The following is a 26,787-nucleotide window of genomic DNA, read 5'->3' as shown; positions in this document are numbered from 1 at the left end:
CTTGATCTCTCCAAGCCTGTGTAAAACAGGGATAACTACTTCGTCTGGTCTGGTTAGATTGGAAGCTCCTCAAGGCAGGGGCTGTATCAGCGAGCACACCTATGGAAAACACCATGTACCCAGGAGAACCAAGAGTGGGGGTCCCGTCTGCGTAATCCTTGTCATCAGGAGTCAGAGTGGCTGCTACAGAGATCTAGTTAAAGGAAAGGCTTCCCAGCTGGGCAAAGCACTGCTCCATGGGAGAGCCCGACTGATATCCCAAGCCTCATGTCTTACTCCCCAGGCAGTTCTGGAGGAGCAGTGCGCTCAGCTCTGGGCAGGGGACTCATGACGCTGAACGGTTCAAACTTGTGTGTGTTGTCTTGCTAGAATATGGTGCAGCACAAACTCTGCTTCACCGACCCACGTGGACCGTAAAAGCCAGGTCCCACCACACAGTGGAACCCATCATCTCCCGGCCCGGAGGGGTTCGCAGCCCCAGGATGACAGCAGATCGAAATCTAAACCAAACCCTTCCTCTGCAGTGAAGCCCAGTGGGCGTGACCCATCGGATGACAGCCCAAGAGCTTTAGCACAAAGAACAGCTCCACCGTCTTGGCCTTCGCACCCACAGGAAAGCCCTTGTTACAAACAGCAACCTCAAACAGTCACAGAGTCACTTGTGCTGAACTTGCAGCCCTGGGAAGGCAGCTACTTTGGCAGCCCATGGCATGTGATTTAACTCTACCCTCCACACACACCGGGGGAGGAAGGATCTAGCCCCTGAAGGGCTGCGTGTTTACTACAGGAAACATAAGACAGACAATACTGGGTCAGATCAAAGGTCCATCTAGCCCAATATCCTGTCTTCTGACAGTGGCCAGTGCCAGGTGCCCCAGAGGGAATGAACAGAACAGGTCATCATCAAGCGATCCATCCCCTGTCGCCCATTCCCAGCTTCTGGCAAACAGAGGCTAGGGACAGCATCTCTGCCCATCCTGGTGAATAATCATTGATGGACCTATCCTCCAGGAACTTATCTAGTTCCTTTTTGAACCCTGTTATAGCCTTGGCCTTCACAACATCCTCTGGCAAGGAGTTCCGCAGGTTGACTGTGATGTCTCCCCACACCCAGAGGCTCCTGGCATGCGGGGACTCTTCTGAGCCGCGGGCCGAGCAGGCGCGCGGGGTGAGGATCTGTTTTGGCTGCTGTATGGCATTCCTTTTCTGCCACAACTGCAGAGCAGCACCCGGCCAGACTGAAGGATTTACCATTCCCTAATGAGGAAGGTCCCAGAACTGTATAAAGCAATTGCCACCATGGGCCGGGCCAGCCCAGCCCAGGACACTGGTAATTCCATACAGAGCTGGTCACCTCATCTCTGTACGCCCATTATCCACGTACCGTTCCAGCTCCACCCACAAACTCCCAGCCCCTTTGGAGAGCTGGCCAGTGTTCAATGGAGCGCGCTCTCCGAGCCCTCTGAGCACGGCCCAGCGAACCCCCAGCAGCACCGGCCGTGCCAATCCCTCGAGATGGGGCCGGCAGGGACCGAACCGCAGAGAGGTGCCCAGGAAGGTCGCTCCTTACCTGGGGCGTGTAGTAGAGGAGCAGCTTGCTGCTGAGCTCCAGGAAGTCGCCTTCTGGCTTGAGTGGTGACGTAACGTTTGGTCCTGCGGGCGGGAGGGAACGGAGAGTGGGGTGAGCGAGCGACAGGCACCCCATTGCCGGGCTGGCCCAGAGAGCCGAGCACGTGCTTCCCCCTGGGGCTGACCCTACTGGTCAACGAGTGCAGAGATCAGTACAGCTATCCCTGGTCTGATCCCCCGTGGGCCTGGCCCCTGTGCAAGAGCGACCTGTCCCCTTCTCCCTCCCAGCACGGGTCCCTGCCAGGGCAGCCTCTACCAAGAGTGCCCAGTGCCCTCCCAAGCCAGGGGAGCGGTGCACTCGGCACGGTGGGGCTTCACACCCTGCTAGCGCACACTCTGGGGATAGGGAGTGTGGGGGCCCATCCAGGCTGTGGAAATCCATCCTGCAGCAGGACCCATCTGGTTAAACACCCTGTTCGGCCCTGCGGCCCAGACCGCGTTATCAGTGCTCTGGAATCACTGCGCAGCTTGGACTGTCTGTGCACCGGTGGGGTGTGGGTGGGGCGCCGCCATCCCCAGCCACGCTGCCGGGAGTGGGGGGCAGCTCCCACAAATTCCTCAGCACGTTCCCGGCCCCGCCGGGACTCAGGGTCGGAATCCACCAGCAGCGACTTGTGTCAGACAGCTAGCACTGCTCTGAGCCCTGCAGGGCCGAGGCCTCCGAGAGATCCCTACTGCCCCTCTTCCTCCTGCTTCACCCCCCTACAAAAACCCCCCTGCAGCAGGGGAACAGCCTTCCGGGCCGTCCCCAGAGCTGCACGAGGGATACCACGCCTCAGACCGGCTCACTGAGCGAGGAGAGGCACCCAAGGGGGAGATTCTCCCTTTGAGACCCAGAACCTACCTGAGGAGAAAAGTGCTTTGACCTGGGTCTGCTGGAGGGCTTCACAGAAGATGGACACCGATCCCAGGTGCCCTTCAAGGGACGTAGGGGTCCCCCACTCCGTGTCCTGACTCCCTGCTACGGTTGTAGACACCTGGCCTTCTCTGGGGGGCTGAGCGGCCCCGGGAGTCCAGGAGTGCGTGGCCAACGAGGCAGGGAAGGATTGGGAGCGGCTGAGGGAGGGGTGAGAGGGGAAGGCTGGCTCCGGCGAGTGGGAAGGCGAGGGGTAGACCGTGGAGGTGGTCGTCGTCCGGTGGCCGGCAGAGCCAATGCAACACGAGGTGAACGACTGAAAAGAGAGAGAGGGAACAATTGCACGGAGCCCAGGAGAGGAGGGTAACGCGGCTCCTCCAGTGCCCCCTCCCCCCCAGGCCCTTTGACTTGTATTTAGACTGAAAGCTCGTCAGGGCAGGGGCTGTCTCTTACGCGCCTTTGTACAGCGCCGAGCACACTGGGGCCCTGTCCTTGGTTAGGGTCTCCTGGTGCTGCCGCAATGCGAGCAGGAAGCGTCATGTTCCCAGAGACCAGAGCGGCAGGTGGCTGCCGACTTCTCCTTTCTGTAGCCACGGTGATTGAGCCCTCCTCCTCCACCCAAAGATGTGGGACTAGGACCTGCCCTCCACCACCGGCCCCTGGAAAGACCAGATCGGGCAGCGCACGATGGGAAAGGAGGCTCCTGGGTCTCCCCTCAGCAGCTAGGGGTTGCTGTTGAGCCGGAGCAGCCTCCCAATACTGAATGGCGATGGGGTCTCTGGGAGTTGGTCTATGGCCTAACGTTATGGCTCAGATACCAGAATCCAAGGCAGCAGAGATGAACGAGACTATTACCGTAGGACCCACCCAATCCATCTCCCTCGGGTCAAAGGAGGCGCCGCTGTGGTGTTCTTACCTCTTCCAGTTCTCAGTCACCTAGACAATGAGCCAGGGAGAACCCTGGCCCAAGGCAGCATTTCTGTGTTTAACACACTGGCTGGGAGATGCCCTGGGTTTTAGACCCTGGCCCTGCCAGCTGCTCCATGCAGAGGGACCCCGATGCTCATAGGGAGCCCCATCATCATCCGCCGACGAGCAGCCACTCATGGGGCAGAGCCTGGCTCAGCACGCTGGCTGCCCAGCGCCTCCCTCATCCTGTTCAGCAGCCGGGCTGCAGGAAGCCCGACTCCAGAACTGCACTGGTGGTCCCTTGCCCAGGAGATCCAGGGACAGTCTGGAGGCTGCTGTCGGAAGGACCCGCGGAGTGCAGAGGAAACCACACCCTGTGCTGACTGGTACGCCCAAGCCTCTCTGCCCACGCCCTGCGCTCTGAGGCCGGCACGGCTATTGCGGCACCACCGTTGCATTTGACACGAGGACATCCGCCCGGTGAGATTCGACTACAGGCTGCTGCTCAAATCCCCCAGCGATTCACACCATGGATGCCCTAGGCACCCCGAAGACCATACACAGCGCTCCCCACCAGCCAGGCTCTGAACTGCGCTGGTTACCCAGGAAGGGGTTAAACCCAAAGCAGGGAGAGGAGCAGGCCAATGGGGAAAGCCAGCTGGTAGCCGGGTTGAGCCCCTCAAACTCCGAGGGTGGCAAGGCGGCTCAGGAGACAGCGTGACCGGCCGTGCAGGGCGGATGGGCACCTCTCCCAGCGCCATGGGAAGAGACGTGAGGGTGCCCAGGAAGGAGCAACCTCCTGCGCAGAGTTGGGATCAGGCCCTTCCCCCCGAGGGTTTCCTTTATAACCGAGAGCATCCGAGGGGAGTGTTCTCTTGACGCACATCCGCCCAGCCTCTCCTGGGCATGGTTGCTCCCCACCGGCAGGAGGTGGGGCTCCATGGCCTGGCATCACTTCATCCAAGGTGCCCCCCGCCACCCCGCCACTGCCCACCTGCAGATTCCCAAGTCAGGCCCTTCAGATCTGACCTTTACCTGACATGCCTCCCCCAACCCCCGGTTGATCTTTCTCTCTCACCCTCCCCCTTCCATCCTGACGGGGATGAAACCACTCAGCCTGGTCTCAGTTCAGCCCAGCGCTTACTCCAAGTTCAGCCCATGCTTCGGAGCCCTGACCTAAGCAAGGATGCTTTGCTGAATCGGGCTCAAGTAACCTTCCTCAGCCCTGGCACCCTCAAAAGCGTGAGAGCAGAGTTGCTCTCCCCCACAACCTGCACGTCGCTGTACAGGGGAAGGGCCAGAGGAGAAGGGAACTAAAGAAGTCAGCAATGGAAAGCCGTGGGGGGGTGGCAGGACAGAGCATGATCTGTCTGGGTCACCTAGGAGGCGAGGGGCCTGGCCCAGGAGAGCAGGGAGGGGAAGGATGGGAACAAGGCAGCAGCACCCAGACGGTCCCCCCGCGTTACCTCATTGAGGGAGGGAAAGCGCAGCTGAGCCACCTGCCGCAGCTGCCCGTCTGTATAGATGTTGACCAGGTTCTGGCCGAAGGGCCGGCGGCCGGTGACGTGGACGATGTCGATGCAGTGCTGGAGGAGAGAGCCGGGCAGGGGAGAGTCAGCGTCGGCTTCAACCCTGCCCCTTTACTGACTATACACAGCATGAGCCCAACGACCTGCAAGCACGAGCCCCAACTACGCTCCTTCCCCGCTTCCAAACGCCAGACACTCAGGCTTCCAGATCCCCTCCTCCCAGACTCTCCCCTGCCAGATCATCAAGGATCCCGCCGCCAGCTGCCCCCAACCCAAGCCATCTCCTCCCGGACTTGGGGGCAGCTCAGGACCCGAGAGGAGCCCAGATAACAGATCAATGGAGGTTCAGCGTCTCAAGGCTGCGGTGGACGTACGGGCAGCCTCCTCCGGGTGGAAGGCACCAGCGGCGTAAGCAAGACCCAGCAGTGCTGCTCCCCAGCACCGTAGGGCAGGGGGTGAAACACACCGTACCCCACTGAAACTGCAGCAGAATGCCAGCCAGAGCCCGGGCCGGGGGGTGCGGTGAAGCACCTCTGCGCTCGGGAAAGGTGCAGTCGGAGCCATGATGGCTGCGGTCGGTCCAGCAGCACGGTGCCACCTCCATGCTGGGCGGCTGACTCAGTAGCGGCTCACGGGGAAGAACGCCACCTCCTGAATCCCCCATGCGTTGCTCAAGCACCTAGGGCAGAGGTGGGCAAACGACGGCCCCTGGGCCACATCCGGCCCGCGGGACCCTCCTGCCCGGCCCCTGAGCTCCTGGCCCGTGAAGCTCGCCCCCCGCAGCCTCAGCTCACCATGCCGCTGGCACAACACTCTGGCCGGGGGGGGCTGCGTGGTCTTGCCGGGCAGCACAGCGGCAGAGCCCGGCCTGACCCGGTGCTCCATGCTGCGCGGTGGCATGGCTGACTCCAGCTGGGCGGTTCGGCTGTAGCACTCCAGGAAGCGCGCAAGGGGTAGGGGGGGTTGGATAGAGGGCAGGAGAGTTCGAGGGGGTGGTCAGGGGGTGGGGGTGTGGATAGGGAACAGGCAGGTTGAACGGGGGGCAGGGGTCCCAGGGGGAAGTCAGGAAGGAGAGGGGGGATTGGATGGAGTGGCGGGGGGCAGTCAGCGGACAGAGAGAAGCGGTGGTTGGATGGAGCAGGAGTCCTGGGGGGGCCATCAGGAATGAGGGAGGGGGTTGGATGGGGGCAGTGGGGGGTAGTCAGGGGCGAGGGGTCCGGGATCGGTCAGGGGACAGGGAGCAAGGGGTGGTGGATGGGGCAGGAGTCCCGGGGGGGGCGGTGTGGGGGGCAAGAAGTGTGGGGGGGTCAGATAGGGATTGGGCCACGCCTGGCTGTTTGGGGAGGCACAGCCTCCCCTAACCGGCCCTCCATATAATTTTGGAAACCCGATGTGGCCCTTGGGCCAAAAGTTTGCCCACCCCTGACCTCGGGGCTCTCCAAAAAGGTCTCCCAGGCAAGCGCTGGTACGGCTCCACCCCGAGAAGCTTGGGGGAGCCTGTCAGAGACATGCTCGCAGCCCAAGTACATACAGCTGCAGTGGGAGCAGTAACAGGGATGCTGCACTGAACAGCCAGCTGCTCGTTTTCAAGGCAGACCTGACACTGCAGCAGTGTTTAGCAAACGTCTGTCTGAAATAGTGTAACCCACACACCTGCTGGGTGCGGTGTTCTGTCCCAGCAAGTGGCACCCAGACCACAGAGAGAGAGAGAGAGAGAGATATTAATGAGTTTGCTCTACAGCCTTCATTAAGAGCCAGTTGGCTTTTAGCCCATGCAGTAGAGGCTCATGCACTAAGCTCCAGAGGTCCCAGGTTCGATCCCGCCCGCCGAAGCCTGGGGTCTGTCGGCGTTACACCAGGATGTGTCTGCAGGTCTCAGAGCTTTCAGTGAAGGCACTGGGAGTCAGATCCTAAGAATGACCATACCAGGCCCAACTGATCGTCCCTCTAGTCCAGTATCCCATCCCAGAGCTTCAGGGGGAGCGTACAGAACAGGGCAATTTTGGAGAGATCCATCTCTGCCTTCCCCTCCCAGCTTCTGGCAGTCAGAGGTTTAGGGTCACCCCGAGCATGGTTCTGCTTCCCTGACCAGCTTGGCTGGACCCTATAATCCACGGATTTCTCCAGTTTTGTGGTGAACCCAGTTATGAACCTTCCCCTCTGTGACCGTCAGCAAGTTACTTCACCTCTGAGCCTTACTATCTCCTTGTATAGAGGGGAAACCAAGTCTGATCTACTGCCTTGAGTGAGGCACTAAAGAGACCCTGGACTACTGCTTCCTGAATTGCATGTTCCTGTTTGCTGCTGTCTCGCTCCACCTACAGACACCAGCCTGAGATATGGTCCGGTGGAGGGGGTACCGGCCCCAGGACACCTGGGTTCTATTCCTGGCTCTGCCACTGATCTCCTGAGTCGCCTTGGGCCAGTCACTTGCCCTCTGCTGCCCCTGCCACCCGGTGGCTGTTTGGACTGTAAGCTCTTTGTCTCTCAGTCCATGCATACGCAGCGCTTAGCACAACTGGGCCCTGATCTCCGCTGCGATTGCTAAGCGCGATCCTAGCAATTTGCATCCTGACCATCATGTTGTCTTCATATCAGGTGCTGCCCCCACGTTTAAATAGGTTGGCCTCAGTCTTTTGGGGGAGGGGAGGAGGATCCCCCCCAGTGACGAAAGGGCTCAGCGGAAACCCACTGCTGTAACTGCAGAGCAGAGGGTCACTGCACGACATGAACAGCCTGTCGATTCAGAACAGATGCAGGAAACGCTAGGGCACATGGGCAAAGGGCAGAATTCTCTGGCACCTCCAGCACAGCCATTGCAGGGGCTAGTTTTAAAGTAGGCCGGACAATACCAATCAGACAGACCCAAGTCACATTTCAGGCTGTATGCTGACCCCACCCCCCTGTGGCCAAGTGAATTCGAGACTGTCACAAGCAAGATGAAGACTTGATGGACCAACTCATCAGGTAAGGCCAATGGAAGGGCATAGGGTCGCCAGAACAGAAGGCACGGGAATGAAAGGGGATGTCTCATCCCAGCGTAAAGCGACACTACTCACCCATGCAGAATCGTTGAAGGTGAAGTCCGGGAGCGCCACCGTCATATACTCCTTCTTGGTGCACACTGCCACCACCAGCATCCCGTCGGCCGTGAAGAACGCCTCGAAGCCGGTGCCGCTGGCCGTGAAAAAGCTGCAGGGGGGAGTCACAAGGAGGAGGGAGGACCGTGACTTCGGGGTTAGAAGCTGGCCCGAGGCCCTGGAGGCCAGAGGGAGAAAGTGGAAGGGAACAGCTGTGGGAGGTGTGTGAACGAACACACCGCTGGAAGTAAAAGCCTGGAGGACAGTCAAACCAGCAGAGAAAATGGTTGCAGACAGCTTGGGGTGGGAGGGTCGAGTGAATCACTGAAGGATGAAAAATCAGACAGATGGGGATGATCGGAATCAGACTGAGCTCACAGTAAAGCGAAGATGATCAAGATACAGAACAGGAAGGGAAGGAGAAAGACACCAGATGGGGTTCTTACATTCTCCTCGAGGAAGGCTACCTGCCGTGCTCAGAAGGGGATTTAAAAGCACGAATTCTCCCAGCCCTGGATGCAGGGGGAGCGACCGAGACCCGCTGGGCACCAGTCTAGCTTCCTTTGCGAAAAGCTGACGAGCATGGGCGTCGGGTGGAGACCCCTGCTGGGGAGGCTAGCCCCCGTCTCTGCCGCTTCCGCCCACGCCCTCCCCATGGTCGGTGCCCCGAGATCCCCTGCTGCCCCCCTCCCCGGCCCGTGGCCGGAGCCCCAAACCCCCCCACAGAGGAGCCCCAGGCTGGCCAAAGCTGCGCCACATCTCCCCTCCCCGGACCCAACCCGCCCCGGCTGAAAGCATCTGTTAGAAGACGCTTTTGATATGCCCCATGCAGGTTCCGGGGTGCCTGAAGAGGTGGTATGTGCCTCAGCTGTCCCAGAATCTGCACGGGGCATAATAAAGCAAAATCTTTGCCACCAAACTCCGCAACCGGGGGTCCCCTGGCCTATTGTACCCGCCGCCCATGCTGACCAGTACTCAAGGGGAAGTTTCTACGCCCAAGTGGGGTTTTACTTCACCCTGGGCTCTGAGAGTCAAGCTGGGTTCTTCTCATCCCGTGCATCACCACCAGTAATAAAGGATCAGCACTCCAAGTTAGAGCCACGACCCTGTGGTCTTCAGATTCTGCCCAAAGCTGCACCGTGCACCCCTACTGTCAACGCTTGAGCTGCACAGGTGGGACAGACCTGAGTTTGGCCTGGCTGGAGCTTAGCTATCAATTCTGCTGTAAGTATTTATCTAGCCTCCATCACACTAGTTTGTGAGCACCTCACAGAACCAGATCTATCATATGGTTCTGTATTAGTAGGAGCATTGCCAGCAGATCAAGGGAAGTGATTATTCCCTTCTATTTGGCACTGGTGAGGCCACACCTGGAGTATTTTGTCCAGTTTTGGTCCCCCCACTACAGAAGGGATGCGGACAAATTGGATAGAGTCTAGCGAAGGACAATGAAAAAGATTAGGGGGCTGGGGCACATGACTTAAAAGGAGGCGCTGAGGGAACTGGGCTTATTTAGTCTGCAGAAGAGAAGAGTGAGGGGGGATTTGATAGCTGCCTTCAACTACCTGAAGGGGGGTTCCAAAGAGGATGGAGCTCAGCTGTTCTCAGTGGTGACAGATGACAGAACAAGAATCAATGGTCTCAAGTTGCAGTGGGGGAGGTCTAGGTTGGATATTAGGAAAGACTTTTTCAGTAGGAAGGTGGTGAAGCACTGGAATGGGTTACCTAGGGAGGTGGTGGAATCTCCTTCCTTAGAGGTTTTTAAGGGCCAGCTTGACAAAACCCCTGGCTGGGATGATTTAGTTGGTGTTGGTCCTGCTTTGAGCAGGGGATTAGACTAGATTATTAGATTATCTAGATAATCTTGAGGTCTCTTCCAACCCTAATCTTCTATGATTCTAAGAGGGGAAGGTCGGGGCAATCCTTCCTGGGAAGGGTTGGAAGGACTTGAGCCCGTAAGGTCCCAATGAGGCTGATGGGTGACCTCTGGTAAGCTTAGCTGGGTGTGGTGGGGGGTGTTCTTGATTGTGTTCCATAAGTTTTCCTTGTCATGCTTTCACCTCAAGAATAAATGTGCTTGCTCGGAAAGGGCTGGGAACTTAGAGCTGCTGGCAATACACTGTTCATAGCCTGTTCAGGGATATCACAGTGTAGGAAGGGAGCTGTGCAGCCTGGAAAGACCCCACTCAGGAGGGAGGGAGACATGGGTCTGTACCAAACGCGGTGATGGCGGAGGAGCCGAGAAAGGGTGCTCTTGCTAGACCACGAGAGGAAATACAGGTGCAGTTGTCCTGAATGGCGACAGTCACCGCTTGTCAACACAAACTGCCATTTCTAGGCAAGATCCTACGATAAAGGAACCCTGCACTTCCACAAAGCGGACCACAGTAACAACTCAGTCGCCTAAATAATTCAAACTAGTCATATAAAGGTGTGAGACAACAGCCTGCCGTTCTTAAAACTGTGTTTGTTGGCTGGCTGCTTTCCAAACTCCAGGGATCTACAATGGGTTTCCCGTTCGCATGAAAGGAAGGGAAGGAGGCAGTTGGACATAGCCCACTCCCCTCCACACGCCCTACCTGTATAGCTGTTTTCGCTTCAGCCTCGTAGGCAGATCCGGCAAGCCTTCGGGCTCCTCGTTCAGACAGACCCAGGCGTGGAAGGCAAAGCCACTCCCGGGCCATTTCTGGATGGCCGGCACCATAATTCCGGCCATGCTTGGCATCAGGTCGAAGTATTGCAGTGCCCTCTCAGACTGGTCCTTCCTTGCCATGCCAGACAGCGCCCGGATGACCAGAGTGGTATAAGGGTGGGGCCCCTTGCCGGGCTCGGTCCATAGCAGCCTGATGAGCTGGCGGAGCTCCTGCGGCCGGATGGAGAGGCTGCCTAGCACCTGCAGAAGGTAGATGAGGTTTTTGGAGCACTTCCGGTCCAGCTCCTGCTCAGCGCGCAGGGTGTCCAGGAGGCAGCTGACCATCCCTGCCTTGACGCAGGTCACGCGGCTTGGCAGGGAAGCGTCGCAGATCCTCTTCAGCCAGTCGGACAGGAACACCTGCAGGTCCCGTGACTTCAGCTCAGGGAGCCACGCGATGAGCATCAGCAACGGCTGCTCATTGCGGATGAGTCGGACGGGGAAGGCGCTGTGGTCTCCTTCTACTGCCTGGCGAGACAGAAGCCACAGGGTCATGTCCCTCGGCCGAAGGGCGCACCAGCCACCTCCCCACTGCCCTCCGGCAGGGTCAGCACCCGGCCTGCTCTGCGCTTAGCCCACGGACGGGCCACCGGGCTCAGTGGCACTTGTGCTGCTGCAATGCATCATGGGGCATTCCAAACCATGGAGAACGCCATCCCACCACGCATGGCAGCATCTGCAGATGACTAGTGTGCTCCCAGTATACGGAGACGCATGCTAAAGGGGAGGACACGTGACCTCCCCCCCGAACACGTGTCTCCCCTGCCCAGTGACCCCTCCCGCAGCCCGGGGCTGCAACGCAATCCTTGCCCCATGTTACTTGCTGTGGGGGGGGGCGGGGGGGCTCTCGGTCCTCCTCTCCCTGTGCTCCCCCGTGCATGTTCTTCTGCCTCCCAGCCAGGCTCCCTCAGGCAGAAGCAGCTCCATCCCGCTCCCCTCCCAGTTGCCAGGGAGAGGCGTAGGGAGAGAAGGACAGAGCTCCTCTCCTGCCCCACCAATCTAGGGGGGCACTTGACCCCCCCCCCCCAATGCTCTCCCACACGTCGCCTCTGGCGGTGTCTATGCACAACTCCACACAGACTGGCACGCGCAACACACCGAGGCTCAGCTGAGAACCAGCTGGGCATGAAGGTCACGTGCAGCCAGGGGTGGGAGGTGAGAGGGGCATACAAAGGTAAGGGGGCTGGGCCAGTGGAGGAGAGGGGTGTGAGGCTCCCACCAGCCCTAACTCATCACCAGCTGTGGAAACAACACCTTGCAATCCCAGACACCACCAGGGTAGGTGAGCTGCTCCGCCCACAGGACCCACGTCACTGACGTTCAGCATGTGGTTTGCCCCTGTCCGGAGGCTGGTTTATGAGCTAGCTACTGCTGCCCTGATACTGGAAGTTTGGCTCAGGCATTAAAAGGCCGTGAGTTTAGATCCAGAGGTCCTTGGTTCAGTCCCTGCACCCAAGCCAACCAGGGGCATCATTGCACTGTAGAGGGAATTCGATTATGGATGAATTCCTCCTCCTACTCACTGCGTGTGGAAATATTTTATCAGCCAGTTAAGACTTCTGGACAAGGCAACACCCAGACATGTGGCCTGGGTGCCAGGAAAAGGAGCTGACACCCCCAGAGTCCATTTGCAGCCTCTCTCCAGGTCAGTAAGAAGATCGGATACAAAGCCAGGCTGTAAGCATGTATCTGTGCACTTAAGGGTGAGACGCAAACCAGCATCCTCTAGAAATGACATCGCTCAGATGACAGGACCGAGGGGCTGTGAATGCCCCAGAATTGCACCTCTGGAGTCTTCTGAAGACACAGAAATGGCTTTGCTGCTTGGCAGCTACGTCCATTTATTTATTATTTGCATGGCAATAGCGCAGGGGCCCCAATCCTGGATCGGGGCCCCCCACAAACCGCTTCACTCATGGTTTGCAAGCGGAAAGCTCTCAATGGCTCCATGGATGTCCGTTCCCATCAGACCTAGATCCTTATTAATGTCACCCTTCATGCCCCATCCCCCAGTGCCACAGACCCCCTGGCGTGCTTTAATTCCTCTGTCCTCAGGGCTGTGATGAAGCAGCTGCTTTTGAGGAAGCCAAGCGCTGCGGATGATGGCATTGCTTGAACGGACATCAAAACTGCAGCCGAGACATCCCATAACTTGCAAATGGAGAAATAACCTTTCGCGTTTCTAACACGAGAACTCTGCTGCCTTATCATTGTCAAGGCATCTTCCCCCAGCAAGGCTTTCTTCCTGCCCTTTGCATCTCCAACTGTCTTGAGCTGACAAGCTAATTAAGGGAAATGACTCATTCTGCGAGCTCCCCCTCCTCTGGGACCTAGAGTAATCGGGTCTCTTCCCTTGAAGGCAGAGAAACCTTAACCTGATCTCTAGCGGGAAAGCCAAGGGCTATGCCTGACTCGCTGCACCCAGAGACAAGCTAACAGGTGGAACAGACGCCTCATTTGTATTCCTTTGATTGTACTGGGGCCCTTTGCGCATGTCTAGGGCCCTACCAAATTCACAGTCCATTTTACGGTCATAGGATTTTAAAAATCAAAATTTCTTGATTTCAACTGTTTAAATCTGAAATTTCACAGTGGGTCCTAACCCAAAAAGGAGTTGGGGGGGGGGGTCCGCAAGGCTATTGGGGGGGGGGGGTTTGCAGTTCTGCTACCCTTACTTCTGCGCTGCTGCTGGCGGCGACGCTGCCTTCGGAGCTGGGTGCCCAGGCAGCAGCTGCCACTCTCCGGCCGCCCAGCTCTGAAGGAAGCGCAGAAGTCAGGGTGGCAATACTGTGATGCCCCTAAAATAACCTTGCAATCCCCCTGCAACTCCCTTTTGGGTCAGGACCCCCCATTTGAGAAGCACTGGCCTCCCCCGTGAAATCTGTACTGTATAGGGTAAAAACACACAAAAGACCAATTTTCACAGTCCGTGACGGGTTTTTCATGGCCGTGAATTTGGTAGGGCCCTACTCATGCCGCAGGGAGCAGTACCATCTCACGGACATGGCCCGGGGCTAGGAGGCAGGAGACGGGTTCTATCCTCAGCCATCTTGGGGCAGCTCCAGGTCCCTTAATGGGTATAACTATTCTTAGCTGCCTTTGATCTCTACCTGTGCGACGCTGGAAGATTACGGCTCTGCAGCTGGCCGGGTTGGTTCCAGCTTGGGCGGACACACGCATGGCTTTTGTTGAGTTAGTAGGCTAACAACACGAGTGTCGCTGCGGCAGCGTGGGTGGCAGGATACATACCTAGGATCCCAGGCGGGATCATGCTAGGGGCAGCTAGCCCATCCCGCCAGGACTACGCTTCTACCTTTAGCGCACTACCTCGATTAAAGCTAGGGCGGGTACGTCCGTCTGAGCTGGAACTCGGACCTGCAGCTCGAATGTAGCCATACCCTCTGGCAGAGTCCAGCCCAGGGCCTGCAAACGCATGTAAACCTGCTCGGAGAACAGCCCCCAGGCACACGGGCATGCGTTCTGGCCTACGCTGCCTTGGTTCCAGGGCGTGCTGGAAACGAAGGAGCTGCCTGATTCAATGGCACTGGGGGGCCGGGCTCCCTGCACTTGTGGCTTCACGGAAAAGAGCTTTTCCTTGCGGCGATCCGCACTGAGGATTCCTGATGCACTACACAATGGTGTGTTTGTTGTGAGTTTCATTCCTTATCGTGCCCTCGATCTTCAGTGCAAGGACACAGCTGCAGTTACTCACCCGGCTGGTTTAGCGCACAAGGCAGGGACGGAGCGGAAAGGCACAAAACAGACCACAGGTCAGCAAACATGGCACTGCCCTCGCATGGGCCCAATTTCCACCTGGCTCCAAAGGGGCTTGCAAAAGAGACTATAAAAGGTCAAGACCAAGGAATCACAACCACTGTACTGGGGAGTGAAGAGGGACCAGCAAAGGACTGTGCTCTATAAGGAAGGAGAACAGCTGCATTTTATTACTTCACTGGGCTGCACGTGAGAAAGCAGATGGGCTGTAACCCATGTGTCCCTCCTCCCCCTGACTCTAGCAGTCCTACAATTAGCAATAGCCCTGGGTGCGTCGCCAGCAACGGGGATTGAACTCAGGACCTCTGGCTCTAAAACCCTCAGCCTCTACTGGCTGAGGCAAAGGGCCAGGCTGAGGTAGTACCAGATTCAAGCCTCTAGCCATGGCCTGGCCACACAGCAGTGTTGTAACATCCCCGGCCCTGCCAATCCCGTCTGGGGAACGGGATGCTTGGGGCCGGGCATTGCGAAGCCATGAGCTGCCCCGCAGCAGAGTTCCGTCTTTACCATGTTCAGAAGCTCCTCAAGCAGGTGGGCGGTGGGTTGGCTCTGGCTCCTGAAAACTTCGAACAAGTGGGAGTAGCCGATCCTTTCTTTGAACACCTCCTGGAAGCAAGACATGTGTCCATGTTAAGTGCATGCCCTGGCCCCGTACACCCAAGCACAGGGCAGGGGTGACGGACAGGGCGTGGAACCGGGACCCATTCAAAAGGGTATTTTTACTTGAACTGGAACCAAACAAACCATACGTTTGTCCTATCTAGAACCTGAACTGAAAAAAAAATTGGGGTTACCAGCTAAAATAAAGGGTCTGCGTACTTTAAGATCAATATTAAAAAAAAAAAAAGGACTGATCTTATTGTCATTATTAAACAACGAAATAACCAGCAGCCCTGTGCCGACTCCCAGAAAGGCCTTGCCCCCGTACGATGAGACGAGAAGGAGAATAGAAGTAGACCAGCCCACAAGAGTAGGGAAGGAGAGGAGACGCTTGGGGAGTTGCCTGCACAGAACACGTTGCTATGTAAAAGGCCCGCTCTCTGGTCCCAAAGGTTAAAATAACGCCTCAAGCCTCCTCCCACCACCTGGGGCAGCTCCTCCCTCCAGGCACCCCACTTGAGGCAGGGCCCAGGCTCCAAACTCCGATTTATTCCTTCACGGCAGAGGCCCAAGATGAAAGAGCAAATATTAGCAGATGCTGTTTTAATTTGCTCAAATTGTTCCTAACAAAAAATAATAATCCCGTTGATTTGACCAGGCAAAGGAAAAAAAAAAAAAAACAACCCACCAGGAAACTCACGTAAAGTTAAAAAAATAAATGGTAAAAAAAAAAAAAGTTTCAGTTTTAAGTTTCAACTCGCTTTTTTCAATGCACTTCCACGCTGACTGGAATTTGATTGGAACTGGTCCAACTGGTCACCGTTACCGTTTTTCGGTGGCTTGATCCGGAACTGAACCCGAACGCACTGAATACAACCAAACCTGAGCCGAGCCGAGCCAAACCAAACCCAGGTCCGACTCCGTGAATGGGAGTTAAAAAACAGCCACCTGGTAGGATTTGTTCAAAGCCACTCAGAAGGGTGTGTCTACACGGCACACTCCCGGTGGCATGGAGCATATATATAGCTATGTTGGGGAGTGTGCAGCCTAAACAGCATGACTTTAGGTGAGTAGAGTCTAGACCCACCAGAACCGTAGGGTACGTACCCTGCATGATTCGCTATGCTCTCAAACGGTGCCTCCCCATCCACACTTTTCTTTTTTTAAAGCAATGTAGTGTCCTGCTGCCTACCCGCTGCTTTCCCCATTGCCTATCCCCACCAGAGCCTTTCACTGCCCCCGTGTAGCTACACACTGCAGCATGCACGCAGCCTGTGTTTCACTGCGGCGTGTAGCTACATGGACCCTACACGCTGCCACCAGTATAGACAAGGCCTAGGAGCCCACTGAATCGTGTGGCGATTCTTCACTGAGCTCTCAAGTCCAGTCCTAGGGCCTCATCCTATAGACGCTTCTTACCAGGTGCAGTGCCGTTGAAGCACTAGTCACCCAAACTCCCAGAAACACGGACAGCACGTGGTCAAGATCACCCAGCAGGCCAGGGGCAAAGCCAGGATTTGAACTCAGGTCTCCCAAGTCTTAGTCCAGTGTGTACAATCCACTTGCCAAAACTAGCTCCCTTTCCACCTACACGTTTCATCGCACTCCCCCATCACTGCATCCTCACAACCAAGCAGAACTCCAAAGGGGGTTGGGCCTCCCCACTTCTTACCTTGGCCGATGGCGAATTGCTCATGATGGAGGTGAGCACTCTGATGGCATGAACCGTGATGGCGTCGGAACTGCTGTCGAACACCTAAAGACAAGGGAGAAAGCGAGTGACGATCATGTGGCGACCCCAGCCTATTAAAATCCGCTGGACTGCCAGGCCAATCCGTCCCTGTTTTCACAGCTTCTCCAAGTCAAGCCCTGAACTACAAAGTCACACCAGGGGCTTCTGAGCAGAGAAGAGCTTCAAGTCGGGTCAGGTCGCTGCAGGGCTGGCAAGCACACTCGTGTACCGGTGCAAGATCCGAGCTCAGATCCTCTAAGCCGCTGACAGCCTGAGCAACCACAGGAGCTGTGGCTACCTGGCACCTCAGAGAAGTCAGAACGTGAACCTTTCACTGTCCAACAGGGAGCTGCCAGGCTTTTTCCTCTCTTTACATGGCATCGGTGATGGGGAGAAACCACCAGTTCACTCAGCCTCATCCCTGAGCAAACCCGTCTGGCCACAGGCAGGTGGGACAATCCTCGTTCTGCAGATGAAACTTTTCACCCCTACTTACCCAGAGCCACCAAAGGAGCTGGGGCTATAGGACGCCTAGGATCAGAGAGGAGAGAGACCCATACAGTGCCACAGCTGTACCTGACCTACAGGAAGGAAGGGTCTCACGTCCCCTGCCCCACCTGAATCCCAGGGACTAGACTCTCCTCGGCAGGCAGGATTTACAGCTGCAGGTTGGGGAGCATGCTATTTATTTGAGATAACCCCCACCTCCCCCGCCAAACTTTGGGAGAATCCAGACTCCAGATGTGGGGCTCAGATCCACCCGTTTAATATTAAACTCTGCAGGTCACCGCTAGGGACCGCACGGTAACGCGCTCCTTGAAGGCAGACAACTGACGGGTACAAGAGATGACCACAGGGTAGTGGGGTCGTTCTGGGCCCCCGCCTTCATCTGCTGCTTTAGCTTGCAAAGAAATTCAGTCCAACCGGGCCTTGCCCCTCAGGGCAAATCCATTCTCCCTGGGGCTGTTTAAGGCTCCTAGGGGGCTAGGCCGATGGAAGACCATTAACCAGTAGGGGCTGGGAAGGAAGAGGGAATGGACCTGCCTTTAATCCAGGCTCTGTTGTGATTCTGAGATCCCTTTGGGGGCAGGGGAGATTCAGGGGCCTATTCCCAGGTTGGGTCTTTTCCCCTACAGGGGCGGCTAGACAGTGGAGTGTGGTCTGAGAAAGATGCACAGAAGCACCAAGAGGAAACATCTGGAGGACAGAAGGAGCAGGGCCCTGCCAGAGAGAGCACAGGGCATCCCTGGATGATGCCCAGCAGAACCAGAGAGGGGACAGCAGGAACAGGGGTAGATAGAGGTACACAAAGCTGCTGCCTCCAGGACCACAGGTAGTTCCTGTCATTGGCCACACCACCCCGGAAGAGGACAAGCCAGACGTCGGAGATTTCCTGCACCCGCTGCCATGAGCAGGGGTTTGACTTCAGTGGGGGCAGGATCCCAGCCATGGGCCAGCTGAGGAGGGGAGTGGTCCTTCGTGGAAAACACCGCCACCGCTCACAGGTCACAGGTCAGCCCCGGAAGGGAGATTTGTGCCCCGGGGTCCGAGGCCTAGGACTGCTGGAGCCTCCGGGGCATTTGAGAAGGGAGCTGTCGGAGCAATGCGGCTCCACGTGCGAGCGAGGGGCAAAACGGGCAAACGCCACCTCCGTGTCCTGGGCTCGGCTTTCCCTTTTCTCCACAATCTGGGGCAGGGTCGCCATGCCCTGAGACCCCGCCCCCACCCTTCCTGTGGAAAACAGCCACCCCACAGCGAATGCTGAGACATGCCCCCGGCTTTCAGCCTCCCGGCCCAATGCTCCATTGTGTCCCTTTGTTTATCAAGGCTTTAAAACCCCAGCTCAAACCAGGGTGGGGAGAACCTCAATTAATTTTCCCTTCTGCCCAGAAGGGACAGGATATTTCTGGTAAGAAAGAGGGAGACTGGGTCAATTCCAGGAGTCTAATCTTTTGGACTGGCGGCTTTTCCTATCCCTGCAATAGCCAGGGCCGTTCAAGATGCAACGCCCAGCGACCTGTAAAATAAAGATCGGTGCAGCCAAGTAGCAGAGCTTACATGGAGTGACTACGGCTGTCCCACACCTCAGAGCCGTAAGGGACCCTCCCTCCTAGGAGATGCAATGGAAAGGGGACCTGTCATGCCTTGCATGCAAACCGAGGCTGGGTTGCCAAAGCGCCACTACCGAACAATGCAGGAAGTAGTACTGTGGGGCCACCAAGCCACGGCAGCTGGAGGCAGCTTCGCTCAGGGGAATGCAGGGCTTGGAGGGAAGGAGCTGGTGACGGGAAGGGTCTGAAACAAAGACAAGATCCCACTCAAACCAGGAGACGCTGATCAAGTGAATCAGTGCGGGGTTCCCCTGGCCTGTTCATCCGACCTGGGTCACTCCCCCACAGGCCCCCCTTCAGGGTCTCAAACACTTTTGCTCAGCTCACTCCCAAGGAGGGTTCTGCAGACCTCCAGCGGCCCAGAGGACCAGTGGCATAAACAGAGCAAGAGGTCCCCAGGCCAGCTGGTTAGGGATTGTTCCCACCCCGTCCCAGAAGCACGCGAAGGTGGAGGAGAGAGAGGGCTAGCCTCAGAGAACTCCTTTTCGGTTGAGCTGTACCAACTCAGCAAGGGTTTCTCTGGCCCCATCCACCCTCCCCCGGAGCCCTCAGCCTGGGGAAAGCCACAAAACCTTCTCCCAAGATGCGCATGCATGTTGCAAACATGGGAGAAGTATAAAACCAAACGACAAGCTTTCCCGCAGATGCCAGCAAGGAGCCCGGAAGGGAGAGGGAACATTTTACGGCTCTCTTGGTTTTCTGTAATTAAATTGTATTGTGAGCCACCAGCTGTTAATACCTCTCAGCTGTTCCATCTGGCCAGGCCTGCCTTCCTTTGTTAGGAGATTATCTTTGCTCCCTTCCGCGGGAAGGACAGTCTAAGTGGCTTCTCCCGGAAGTTGCCGCTCAAATTCAAAGCCAGAAGCGCCTGTCTGCCTAGGCCCAGCCCCCAGCTTCTGAAAACCTCCCTTGGTTCCCTAGCTACCAAGCTGATAAGGAAGGGGAAAATGGAAACACAGGTCAGAGACTCCCACCGAGGGGGTGGGGGGAGACTCCATCTACTGCTAAACAACAACAAAAAAAAAATACATGTCAAATCTCGAATCAGGAACAAGGCCAGGAAGCGTGAGAGTGTGTGTGTGGGGTGGGTGGGGAAGACGCCATTTATAAGCACAGGCTGCAGGAGAATTACTCCAGCCCATTTACGCAAGGGGGCCCTTAGAACTAGGAGGGGACAGAGACAACCCCCGCCCAATCACTCAATAGCCCCACTGGGGGAGCAACCCAAGACACCTAGGTGCAACTGGCATTAACTGCCAGCGCTACACTGATTTCAATGGAGCGATGCCTGTTCACACCAGCTGAGGATCTGGCGCATGCTCTGGATGGTTTCTCCTGAACTGCGGTGCCCCAAGTGTCTGGGTTTCGAGGGGAGGAAGGATGGACCTCACTACAGGTTGGTCCATTTTAGAAGACGTTCAATTCGACATAACATTTGGACGGGGCGTATTCAATACAAAGGTGGATTTTACGGGCCGGATCCTGCTGGGTCCTTTGCGCCTCTCATGACAGCGCTGCACGCCCGTCCACCCCCATGGAAATCGGTGGGATTCGTGGACGCTTGGCACCTTACAGGTCTGGGCCCAGCCTTCCTGACAACACCGCTTGCAAATCTACTCCCAGGAGGGCACCAGGGTTGCAGGCTTGACGGCCGGCAACCTGATGGGCTTTGGTTACTTCAGATATTCCCTTTCTAAGCCTCCATGAAGCCTGCCCTCCTGCGCCCCAGTTGCCACGCGCCTGGAAGGCTGAGAAGCATGTAACAGCGAGCCCTCGCTGGACGGCTCTCTTGGATCCAACGGGAGACCGAGCTATCCCCCCTCCCCACCCCTGCAGGCGAGCCAGGACGTATTCAGAGCGACGGACGTGAGACTAGCTCGACACGCACACACACACACGTGATTGATGCAGGCTCATTCCCAAAGTGCCATCACCTTGCACAAACCAGGGATGTCAGCGCCAGGGACGTCCAAATGGAATGGTGGATCATCCCCCCCCCCCCCCCCCGACCCCATATTTTAGCCTCTGAATCCATCTTCTGTTTTAAAAAGAGACAGGGGAAGACAGCAGGGTAAGTAACTGCTCCAAAGTGATGCCCCTTGGAACGCGTCTGCTGCTCCCTTTCCCCAGGCTCTGGGGCACCCCAGCCCCTTTCCTATGCTATTACACCCGCGAAGGAAGCCAAGAGCGGGTTCAAAGAGCCTTGCAAAGCCATCGGCGAGGTGAGGTGGCTGGGTTATTTCCTCACCTAGCCGTGGGGTACAGGAGACCTTCCTTGGGCACAAGACTACGGCAGGGGCCAGTCGTGCTTTGCCATCATGACTTAAAATCCACCCTGGCTCCCAAAGCAGGCACTGAAGGGCTGGCAGGATGGGGAGGGGACAGGATGGCCTGGCGGGGAAGTCACTGGACTGGGACCCAGGAGATCTGGGTTCAGTTCAGCTCAGACTGGCAGTGACCTTGGGGAAGGATGGATTGCCGGGCACTTACTAGGGTTCTCTGGGTATCTCTGCCTTTGCAGGGGCATCGGGCACTAGTGCACCTTGGTCCCCAATAGTCTATGCTTGTGGCCCATCATAGTCTAGTCTCCTGCGGGCTGTGCTACTTCGGTCTCATTTCAGTTTTGGTTGGGTGTGCTGATGGGAGTGGCCCGTGTCACGCTAGAGGCCAGAGCAGATGATGTGGGGGGCCCTTCTGGCCTTGAACTTCATGACTGACTCTCGGACTCCATGTAGCACTCTGCCTCAGTTTCCCCACCTGTAAAGAGGGGAGGAGAATACCGGCCTGTCTGTCTCGCTCCTAGGCCTGTTGGGAGGCACTACAGTACTATGGATGGAGTGCATCCATAACTGTTGGCTCTGCTCAGAGATCTAGTCCCGGTCTGTGTGCAGGCAAAATTAATTTTAGCGGGGCGGGTGAAGGGCGAGGTTGTATGGTTTAGACAGGGGCCTGCCAGGCACCCACTTCACTCCATTGCCAGCCCCTGGGGCTGCACCTCAGTTTCCCCATCAGTGCCAAACCCTTGGGGACAGAAAGCACCAAGCAAAGATAAAATCTCACCCTTCATTCTGGATGCGCAATCCCCACCCAAGCCAACAGGCACTGGGCCGGCTCAGGTCCTATTTTCCTTCTCACCTCTAGCTGGATGGTGCAGGGTGAACTTGCCTGATAGCTGGGCTCAGAGCCACGGGCAAAAGTGTCCCCTTCCCCTCCCCCCTCCTGGGTTTGACGGCGCTGCTGACATCACCCGGTTTGTTGCAGCGGAAAATAAATTAACGAAAGCAGCCACAGCCTGAGCGTTGCTCTGGCCGCCACCAGTGACGTGCAATACCTTCTGGACATCGCTCTCGGTCAATAAGCGTGCGGCGAGCTCGCTCCCCGTCTCATCTGCTTTACGTGCCCCGCTCACGTAGAGCTGTCGAAAAGGGGGTCAGAAAAGCTTACGTCAGCCAAGGAGGAGAGAGAGAGAGAGAGGGTTAAGCACACAATGGACAGGCACACCTAGGAGTGCAGGAGTAACCAGCTGGGCTTTCAACTCCGCTGCATCATCGCTGGGACGCTGCATCATCGCTGGGACACAGCTCCAACCTGGGCGCCCCCCCAGAGCCAGAGGGTGCAGGGGTAGTGCCCGGGGGAAAGACACTGTCCCCCGCGGGCCCTGGATCAGGTTCTGAATTCTGGTCTGCAGCCTGCCTCTGACATATGGTTTGTGAAGTCTCGTCTCTGCACCATCAGAGCAGCTGGCATTTCTCCTGTGCACTAACTTCAAATGGCAGGGTAGAGCCTGGCTGGGGGTGGGGGGCAACAAGGCAGATCCTGAAATCTTAATGCTGTGGGAGGATTGTAAAACAGCCTGGTGGAAATTGCTCCTGGGAACCAGCAATGGAGCTTTCCCCTCCAGGTCACTGACCCAAAGGTCTCCCGGGTAAGTAGCGACTCAGTAACCCCTGCTGTCAGCAGTTCAGTGGCATCTCTGAAGTGAGTTCGGGGGGGACTCTGAATCCAGCTCCTACTGAGCTGCCATGCACACCACAGAGACCACCACCGGCAGCCTCTATGGCGCAGACCAGAGACAAGGAATATGGATGGGGCAGCATGTGCGTGGGGAAGCCCGAACTCTTCCAGTCTTGGCCACGGGGATAATACAGGGCTCCCCAATTTAGAGCGTCAGTCTGGCCCCATCGACCAGCCTGAGTCAATTTGCTTTCAAGAACCGGATTGTCACTGTCTTCTCTGGTTCTTCCAGTATGGTAAGGCTGGGCAGAAACCAGCGAGGATCAGAGGAATCGGAATGCCTTGTAAAAAAAATGAGTCTCAAAATGAGTCTTGCTGTGTGCCAGGTTCCAGGGCTCGGTCTCTGTCCTAGCTTTTGGGGGACAGAGGAAGGAAAGATGGTCTCATCTGGGGAGCAAAGATCAGGACCCAGGAAAAACAGGCCCTTCTCCGAACTATCAGCAGTGAGGTTCTTCTCTCCACGGTGACACCAGCACAGTGCCAGAACCGTTCCACTGCAATCAGCGTAACTGAGCTCTGAAGCCAGCAGGGGAAAGATGATGCATCACTGTTTGTAGCAAGGCAGCAAAGCCTCTGAAGGAAACTTCCCCCTGCATGGCCTAACAGCAGATGAATGCAGAGGCACTGGGTTCTGGGGCTGGCACGCTGAGGGGGCAGCAGTGCGTTACTGGGAAGGGAAGATCGGGGAACCCCGGAGAGCAAGAGGGGAGGAGGAATCATGTAGGGATCTGCGGAGGGAAGATCAAAGGGAGACAGTTACAGGAGGCTGCTCAGCACAAATGGGGACTTGGGTCGCCTGCTAGGGCACCCATATAACGGTCCCGAAAGCAATCTGGAGTCAAAGTGACGCAGCCAGTCCGTGAGTTGCTAGGTAGAGCTGGGGGCAGATGGGATTGGAGAGGAAGGACAAGGATACGTGGACCAACACCTCACGTTGCCGTCCTGCTTTCCTCCCTTGGCCACCGGAGTCACGACTGAGCGGCACTGAGCCCCCCAGGAGCACTGGAGAGTAGCCTGCTCCTTGCTTTGAAAAAGCCCATGGTAAAAGTTGTCTGGTATAAGTTACCCTCCCCTGCTCCCATGTCTCCCAGCAGCAGCCTGCTTCGGACAGAGAGTAGCCAACAGCTCCTCGCTCAGCGGCAGTTCTGCCGAGGACAAGACTGGGCTGCAATTTCCCCGGCAACGGCCGCAGCTGGAGATGACAACAGATGACGGAGAGAGGTGGGAAAATCTTGTTAGCGTCCCTGAAGATTGATCCCGCGGGCCTGGGGGAGCAAGGAGCAGCAGGGAGCAGAGCACCATCTAATTGCACTTGATTCTTTGAAAGAGTCTGGTCGGGAGCTCTGAGCCACAGCCAGCACGGGGCTGCTCGTCCTTCGGAGAGTCCTCCTAGCTGGCTGCGTTCAGGGCTCTTCTAAACACCTCCACTGCCTATCACCGGCCTGCAGGCCGATAGCACCCTGGCAGATACTCCGAGCACGCCCAAGACAAGGTGGCGGCTGCTGCAGACACATGAGCCCGTGCCAAAGAGGTCGTGTAACACGCGCGCTATTCCAGCCGTGCTGGGACAAAGGGACACCTGGAGGGCACAAATGAGAGAGGCGGGACCCGATCACAGCACCGGGAGTCAAGAAGTCCTGAGTTCGCATCCTTCCTCTATTGCAGGCTGCCTCCGTGGCCTCCGACAAGTCACTCCCCCTCTCTGCCTCACCCTGCCCCCACCAAGACCCCTAGAGCAGGGTTATGCCACCATCTATCCCCCTGCCAAGGGCTGATTACTGTGTATGAAGCCCATCACAAAACATACAGCTCCAAGCACCCTCTTCAATAAGGTGAATGGCTCTGGACCTGCCAAACAATCGCCCCCCCGCGCTAATCCGTTAGCTCTCCACCACCAGTGGCCAAGATCCAGGGCTGCGGCGCTCATCGGCACGAGCGACGTTCTGACAGATGGGCTCCCGGGGCTGGGAGCGTAAGTTTGGAAACATTCAGAACGGACGAAAGCCCGGCCAGGGCTGCGAAGGGCTCAGAATGCCCCCCCGACGGCCTGGATTTTAATAACGGAAGAAGTGCTGATTAAGAGAGTGCTGCAGCTACTCCTCAATGTATTTGAGTGCCTGCCTGTCTTCCCCCGCCCAATTCCAAGCCACGTTCACCCGCACATCTTCGCCTGTTGCAAGGCACCCTCGCATTTGCCACAGAAGCAGCTTCAGGTGTAGCTTCTTGTAGATCTAGGAATCTACTTGGTACCATGGCCAATTGCAGCCTCTCCTAGGGAAAAGACATCCTCTCTTCAGCAGCAAGCGTTTGCAACAGCAACCACTGGTGGTCACTGAGATTCAGGACTGGCCCGAGCGGCACCTTGTTGGTTGAAGCTGCTGAACGAAGAGCGCCTGTTTTTGAAGAGAGGGAGCAGAGATGCGCTCTCAATGCCAAACATGGGCAGGGGGCACACACGTGTGAACAGTGCGTGTTCCGAGCCACCACTCTGGTCAATGCTATAAATGGGAAAATTCCAGCCAACCCGCACCTGGTTTGTTTAAACCGAAGTTAAAAATAACACATGGGCGAGAGGGAGAGCAAGATTCCAGCAGGGTCCGGCTTTCGGTTTGTTATGAATGGCTGTAAATCTTCCTTTTGTGTACAAGTGAGGATTTAAGGGGTTTTCCAGGCAGAACGAACACGCGCCGGGCCAAAGCCAGGCCTGCGTGTTCTCCCTGGACTTGGAATTTGGCCAGGGCAGCAGGGTTGACAGTCCTACTCCTGGGAAAAGCGGACTGGAATCTTGACTGTGCACTGGTGGCCAGGACCTTAGTGTAAGAGGAACAATGCTTGCACCCCAAGAATGGTGAGGACCCGTGTGTTGTGGTAGCCTCTCAGGATGCTAAGTGGTGCACACGCCTAGGAAAACAGTCTCTGCCCCACACAGCATGCTGCCGAATGACAAAACGCAGATCTAGGGTGAAGCTGAGGCTTCAACATACACGCAGAGTGGGTCCGGGTGGACGTGTAACACAGGAATTACGGACTCCTCTTGGAGAGGGCACACAATCCAGAACAACGGCCTCTCCGCTTCCTCGTCATTAGCTGGCTGATCTACTGTACTACAGCATGACAGACCTGGATCTTCGGGGGTGGGTGGGGGTGGGGGGTCTGACTCAAGAGACGGTTAATGGCTTCTGGGGGACGAGAGCAACCCAAAGTCAACAGCTCAAGTTCCCGCAGAGTGCCTGGCTCATTCCGTTACTTCTACCTGCCCGGTATTAGAACAAGTCTCCTTGCTGAGACCAGCCCTGAAGCTTAAGGACCCGATTCAGGTTTTTCCAGGTAGGGGGACACTCGGAGAGGTCCCTCCCCTGCCGCCTGCGACCCGAGAGTGCCGGGGAGCGTACCTTGCTGTTCTGGATCAGCCGGATGATGTGTTCGAAGCAGTTGTTGCTGAGGAACATGGCTTGCAGGACTGGCCGGTCGCCACAATTCAGCATTTCCGGAATTGCATCTGAAGGCGAGAGGAAGAGAGTCATCCATCAACACAAGCCGATAGGGGAGCAGCGTCTGAGCCTCGCTCCATGGCAGACTCGTGGGGAGAGGAGCAGAAGTAAGGCCCAAGGGCCATGCAAGTGACACCCGGGAGGCTGGGACTATCTAGCACTCCCAATAGCTGGGTTAGCAGGCTGCACACGACCCACCCCCAGAGCTCCTGGGGGGACAAAAGGGAATTTGGGAAGTGGCAGGTGCCTAATTTCTAGCAGGGTACGGAGATCGTCCTCTCCTCCCAGAGAGGTGCCCAATGGAGAGAGGCAGTCACTTTAAGAGGCCAGATGAACGGCTAGGCCTTGCCTACGTCAGGCAGCATTGCCT

At 56.9% G+C, this 26,787-nt stretch overlaps 1 protein-coding gene across 7 annotated transcripts in view; it reads right to left on the bottom strand.

The window, feature by feature from the left end:
• NBEAL2 (neurobeachin like 2) overlaps positions 1-26,787 on the bottom strand; it is a 180,599-nt gene that overhangs the window by 46,391 nt on the left and 107,421 nt on the right. For 6 of the 7 annotated variants that reach the window (XM_075126070.1, XM_075126069.1, XM_075126074.1 and 3 more), the window contains 9 exons: positions 26,319-26,425; positions 22,244-22,327; positions 16,742-16,825; positions 14,977-15,075; positions 10,583-11,163; positions 7,983-8,115; positions 4,861-4,980; positions 2,474-2,801; positions 1,571-1,653 (listed from right to left, as the gene is read on the bottom strand). In XM_075126070.1, the coding sequence (XP_074982171.1) occupies positions 1,571-1,653; positions 2,474-2,801; positions 4,861-4,980; positions 7,983-8,115; positions 10,583-11,163; positions 14,977-15,075; positions 16,742-16,825; positions 22,244-22,327; positions 26,319-26,425 (1,619 nt within the window). The remainder of the gene's footprint in view (positions 1-1,570; positions 1,654-2,473; positions 2,802-4,860; positions 4,981-7,982; positions 8,116-10,582; positions 11,164-14,976; positions 15,076-16,741; positions 16,826-22,243; positions 22,328-26,318; positions 26,426-26,787) is intronic. The other variant, XM_075126075.1, reaches the window with a different exon arrangement.

This window comes from Caretta caretta, chromosome 2 (genome assembly GCF_965140235.1).
Source record: "Caretta caretta isolate rCarCar2 chromosome 2, rCarCar1.hap1, whole genome shotgun sequence".
Taxonomy (NCBI): domain Eukaryota; kingdom Metazoa; phylum Chordata; order Testudines; family Cheloniidae; genus Caretta; species Caretta caretta.
This window is presented reverse-complemented; position numbering and strand designations above follow the sequence as displayed.